The sequence below is a fragment of the Brassica oleracea genome, chromosome C1 (genome assembly GCF_000695525.1).
Source record: "Brassica oleracea var. oleracea cultivar TO1000 chromosome C1, BOL, whole genome shotgun sequence".
Lineage (NCBI taxonomy): Eukaryota > Viridiplantae > Streptophyta > Magnoliopsida > Brassicales > Brassicaceae > Brassica > Brassica oleracea.
In genome coordinates, this window is record NC_027748.1 from 20,439,991 (window position 1) to 20,446,036 (window position 6,046).

General features: G+C 47.5%; 1 protein-coding gene across 1 annotated transcript; it reads right to left on the reverse strand.

Moving 5' to 3' along the window:
- Positions 1-1,495: 1,495 nt before the first annotated feature.
- Positions 1,496-3,293, reverse strand: LOC106334495. The gene is made up of 3 exons (XM_013772785.1): positions 3,012-3,293; positions 1,997-2,963; positions 1,496-1,914 (listed from the first exon to the last, which is right to left on the reverse strand). Exons 1-3 carry the CDS (start codon positions 3,291-3,293, stop codon positions 1,496-1,498), a joined length of 1,668 nt encoding a protein of 555 aa, XP_013628239.1.
- Between the last annotated feature and the right edge of the window lie 2,753 nt (positions 3,294-6,046).

The following is a 6,046-nucleotide window of genomic DNA, read 5'->3' on the forward strand; positions in this document are numbered from 1 at the left end:
TAAGGTATGAGCTGACTCACCTCCAACCGAAACCGATCCTACACAAAATTTTGCTAACTACACATGACAACCACGAACCAAAATATTCAAACACAAACAAGTATTGAAAAGTCTCATACCTGCTATCGGCTCAGCTCCCTGAGGATCTCCAACCGCAAACACACGTGGAGCGATGGCTAGACGCTTCGGTGGTGGTGGAAGTGCTGCATTGCCTCTCCTCGGAAAATCTCTAACGATGTGACCTGGCTGACCACAGCCAAAGCAAACCTGCGCCACTGCTGGTGCTGCAATCTGTCTGACTGGCGGCGTATCCAATGGCTTCACCCAACAATAATTCGTAGTGTGTCCCATCTTACCGCAAGTAAGACACCTCATACACTGCCCACTGTGACTGCGATGGCAACGAGGACATCTCGGTAATCCCGACTGGTCCGCTGCTCTCCTCTGAGACTCTGGAGCTTTTCCGGACTTAACCTGAACTGTTTTAGCAAGTTTCTTCTCCTCTGCCAAACCTGCCTTCTGCTCCGCAGCTTTCTCCACCAAATCTCCCAATCTGTGGTAAGTGACTACGCGACACCTGTTGCGAATCTCCACCTGCATCCCACTCAAAAACTTTCTGATCAAGTCTCCCTCGGAAATGCCCACTCCAGCAAATCTGCGAAGTTGGTTAAACACAAAGCAATAATATTTTCTTGATCTACAACAACTCCTGCTTCTGAACCCACATGACCCAGAAATCCAATCTTCTTCTGCCAAAACTGCACTTACTCAACTTAGCAAACAACTGATGCTCTTTCAGCTTTCCCAACACAATCCGTAGGTGCTCGGCATGCTCTTCTTTACTCCGAGAATAAACCAAGATATCATCAATGAAAACGATCACACACTTATCCAAGTGCTCACGGAATACATCATTCATAAGCTTCATGAACGCGGCTGGTGCGTTCGTCAACCCAAACGGCATTACCACAAACTCATAATGTCCTTAGTGGGTTCGGAATGCTGTCTTCGGCACATCCTTATCAGCTATGGCAATCTGGTGATATCATGAAGCCAAGTCAATCTTAGAGAACCATGAAGCTCCCTGCAACTGGTCCAACAACTCGTCGATACGCGGGAGAGGGTACTTATTCTTGATGGTCACTTTGTTCAAACCCTTGTAGTCGATACAAAGCCTGAAACTCCCATCCTTCTTCTTCACAAACAATACCGGTGCTCCCCATGGTGAAGTACTCGGCCTGATAAAACCCTTATCCAATAACTCCTCCAACTGCTTCTTCAACTCCTCCATCTCAGCTGGTGTGAGGCGGTATGAAGCTCGTGAAACCGGTGTTGCTCCTGGTTCCACCTCGATCGTAAGAACATCAGCTCTAGCTGGTGGTGGCCCTTTTAAAGCCTCAAAAACATCTTCGTACTCTGCAACCACTGGGATGTCGTGCAGCTCACGCTGGCCGTCATCCTTAACCATCGAAACGGTTGCCAAAAATCCTTCTGCTCATCTCTCCAACAACTCCTCTGCATGCAACATGGAGACAATGGAAATTCCATGGTGCGTCTGAATCCCCTGGAATATGATCTTCCCTTCTGCTCTAGGGATATGAACTCTCGCTCTTGGGTAATCCAATACTACTCGATGTCGTGACAACCAATCCATCCCGAGAATAACGTCGTAGTAATTCAGCTCCATCTCCGTCAAATCACCGAGTAAATCAGTCCCTCCAAGCAAAACTGGTACGTCGTGATGAACGTCGACGGTTCCCAATCTCTCTGTGCCGGCTGTCTGAATCTGCTTAACCTTCGATTTGAAGGCACCCCGAAAGGACCAAGACTGGACTAAACGCGGACTCACAAAACTATGAGAAGCTCCCGTGTTGAGTAAGGTATGAGCTGACTCACCTCCAACCGAAACCGATCCTACACAAAATTTTTCTAACTACACATGACAACCACGAACCAAAATATTCAAATCACAAACAAGTATTGAAAAGTCTCATACCTGCCATCGGCTCAGCTCCCTGAGGATCTCCAACCGCAAACACACGTGGAACGATGGCTAGACGCTTCGGTGGTGGTGGAAGTGCCGCATTGCCCCTCCTCGGACAATCTCTAACGATGTGACCTGGCTGACCACAGCCAAAGCAAACTTGCGCCACTGTTGGTGCTGCTGGTGCTGCAATCTGTCTGACTGGTGGCGTATCCAATGGCTTAACCCAACAATACTTTGCAGTGTGTCCCATCTTACCGCAAGTAAGACACCTCATACACTGTCCACTGTGACTGCGATGGCAAAGAGGACATCTCGGTAATCCCGACTGGTCCCCTGCTCTCCTCTGGGACTCTGGAGCTTTTCCAGACTTAACATGAACTGCTTTAGCAAGTTTCTTCTCCTCTGCCAAACCTGCCTCCTGCTCGGCAGCTTTCTCTACCAAATCTCCCAATCTGTGGTAAGTGACTACACGACACCAGTTGCGAATCTCCACTCGCATCCCACTCAAAAACTTCCTGATCAAGTCTTCGTCTGAAATGCCCACTCCAGCAAATCTGCGTAGTTGGGTGAACACAACCTCATACTCTCTGATAGAAATCTCTCCCTGGCTTACATGCTCGAACTCGCATTTCTTCCTATCCATAGCTTCCTTTGGAAAGTATTTCCTATCAAACTCTCGAATGAAGTCAGCGAAGGTGAGCCTCTCTGGCCCAAAATGACTCAATCGTATTCCCTCCCACCATATAAGAGCATCCCCATGAAGGTACTGCATAGTCAGTCTAAGGGACAACTCTGGTGGACTCTCAATAATCTCCAGCTTCCGCTGCAAAGCTAACTTCCAATCATGTGCAGTTACAGCATCCACTGTCCCACTAAAATGCTCCATATCCTTGTTCCTCATCTGACACGTCAGTCTGTAGAACCTCTCGTCATAAACCGGGTAAACATGAGGTCGCGGTGGTGGTGGCGGTAGATCCTGAACACCATGAGCAAACTACTGAGCTGGTCCCTGCCGCAGTGGAACCTGAGGAAGGGGAACCTGCTGAACGGGATCCTGATGATCATGCTGAGCGGGAATCTGCTGATCCTGTTGAACCTGAACCGGTGGAACTTGCTGAACCCGAAGCTGTGGACCCTGCTGCACCTGAACCTGAGGACCCTGCTGAACGGCAGCCATCTGACGAGCAACCTCCTGAGCAGCTACTCGGGCAGCCACCTGAGCGGCCTGCCTGGCTGCCTCCTGGGCAATCTGCTGAACTGCCTCTTGAGCGGCCTGTCTAGCGGCATCCTGAACCATCTGTCTCATGGCCTCCTGATCAATCGGTGGAGCAGCGAGCTGCGGAACCGTGGGCTAATCACGCTCATCTACATCGTCTCTAACAGCTCTGGCGGTCTGGGCACGGGTAGCTCTTCTCTTTGGCGGCATCTGAAAGGAAAGCGAAAAGTTAACTTACGCTGAACTTTTGATACCAACATTTAAGGAGAAGTGATATCAAACGGAAATGTGCTATTTATTTTCATTTTCAAAGTTCCAAATCCCCGAAAATATTTTGAAATTGTCTAAAAATGTTTAAACCGAATAAAACCGAGTCTCCAAAAATCGCCATCCTGGGTCAGAGCCGGGACAGAACCCCGCTCTGATACCAAAAATGTAACACCCGAATTTCTCGAAATAATATAAATGCGAAAAATAACATTATAATAAATACTGAAATAATAATAAACTCTATATAATAATATCGGATTAAATTCAATACTGTAAGGTCCAAACCGCAAATACTGGTAATAACATAAGTCCGAAATAAATGACAACATAAATTCGAAAGTCTGAAATAGGAAATAACATAAACGATAAAAGTCCAAAGGCCTAAAGGCCCGATAACGATAAAAGCGATAAAAGCGATAGAAGCCCAAAAGCCCAATATCACCAGTCCGATAATCACTACTGCTCGTCGGTCACACCTGAAAGGGGGAAGAGTGATGGGTGAGCGACAGGGGAATCGCCCAATGAGGTATGGGATGCTACCCCGAAGTCCATGGACCCGGACATAACACTCCGAATAAATATAATTTAATTCTAATACATGTCAAACATGGCACCTAAAATACCCAAGCAACAAGCAATGATCCTAGCGAGGTGCACACTCGCGGCCCACTAACAGGCAAAAACATAACACAACTCGAGATAGTGCTCGGACACCGCCCGTAGACGATTTATCGACACACCCAGTCTACAGCTCAACCGGTCGACTAAAGGTGGCCGTAACCCCCATACAATCCGGCATACAGAAGTCCGTCTCTGTACCCGGCAAAAAAAGTCTTAGCTAAGAATTTACATTAAGTGAAACAATCAATGTTGAATCCTCTAACACCCAAGTTCCGGTTTAAGCAAAGAACCTAATAACTATACAAGCAATGACAGACTCGATTTCAAGCAGACAGAACATATTAGAAATAAGTTATACTTATTCGAGGTCCTAAGCCGTGTACGAGAAGTTTGGGAATAGACCCTCACCTTAGCAATAGAGAAAAGTGGTATCTATGAACTCCAACTGCTCAAATAGACTCCAAATCTGAAATCAGGGCGAAATTCTGAGTCAGAACGGCTTTCAGACGGTTTAAAACGGGTTTAGTCAAGGTTTACGAAAAAGTCAACACGCTGGTCAAATGTCAACCCGGTCAACTTTGACCCAAGCCGGTCAACCCTTGACCAGATTGGAATTGATTTAAACCAACCGGTTTATCCTAACCGAAATCCAATTGATTTTAACCGGCGGTTTAACCTAACCAACCCTAAATCAATTTAAACCGGTCAAACCAACCGGTTGACCGAGTTGACTCACCCGGTCGACTCGGCCGAGTTGGCGAGTCGTCGGCGAGTCACCGGCGGCGACAGCGTAGGGTGGCGGCGGCTTATCGGTAAATCAACGGCGGCGGCGGCGACGCGGCGGTAGCTTCTCGGCGGCGAACGGAAGGTGGCCGGTCACGGAGGCTCCGGCGAACGGTGGTCGGCGACGGCGGCGAGTGGCCGGAATGCGCGGCGGCTCCGGCAGACTGCGACGGCGCGTGCGTTTCACGCCCGCGCAGAGGCGAAACTTCGGGAGGCTCTAGCGGCTTCGTCCGGGCTCCGATTGCGGCGTGGTTGGTGTCTACGGCTTCGTCTCAACGAGGGGGAACACGATGGTGGTCTTGCATGCACGAAATTACCAACGGTTAGGAAGTTATGATCGATTTACTAAAACGGCCGAAATAAAACTTAAGTGGATGCATTTTCCGGTTACCTTGAGCTGCGGTTCACGGTGGGGACGAGGCTGGCACGGTCCGTCGGTGAGGTAGCTCCGGCGAAGATCTCAGGCAGCTCAAATTCTACAAACCATTCCTTTAATTCTCTCTCTACTCTTTCTTCTTCTTTCTATTTTTTTTGATGTTTCTGACAAAACAAGGTGGGGATGAAGGGTATTTAAAGCAAAATACCTTGGGCCTCTGGAAATGGCTTTGGGCCTCGTTGAATGTCAGATGAGCCTAGGTTTGGGTCATGACAGTTGCATATCAAGTGCATGACAAAATCATACTAACAATCCCATGAAAATGGTATTTCATATATGACTCCTTGAAAGATAAGGAACAATTTTCAGGACGAGGCTAGTAAAGCACTTTAGCGGGTTTTGATGGATTGTTAAGGGCAAGGAATGTAAGGGCAAGTCTTTCACCTCTCTATTTGGAAGTGGAAACGCTAATCTGGGCAATGGAATGCATGAGGAATTTAAGGCAATTTCAGGTTACATTTACGACGGATTGTTCTTAATTGCTAAGAATGGTTTCAGAACCAGAAGAATGGCCAGTGTTTTACAGTTACCTGAAATACTTTAAGCTTTTGAAAAAAAGCTTCCTAAACTCATAGATCGTTCATGTACCTTGGACGGAGAATCTAAAGGCGGACAACTTAGCACGCAGTGTTAGGAAACAACCGTCTTTCGTCGGTCATATGAATGCAGAGTTACCGGTCTGGTTTACAGAGTCAATATGAATCCGTAGATGTTTGATGTCAAAAAAAAAAAA

Coding starts and splice junctions, on each gene's coding strand:
- LOC106334495 (XM_013772785.1), bottom strand. CDS start 3,293: ATGAGACAGATGGTTCAGGATGCCGCTAGACAGGCCGCTCAAGAGGCA. Junction 2,964..3,011: donor AGCAGGTTCCCCTTCCTCAG/GTTCCACTGCGG, acceptor CATGGTGTTCAG/GATCTACCGCCACCACCACC. Junction 1,915..1,996: donor GGGAGCTGAGCCGATGGCAG/GTATGAGACTTT, acceptor AATTTTGTGTAG/GATCGGTTTCGGTTGGAGGT.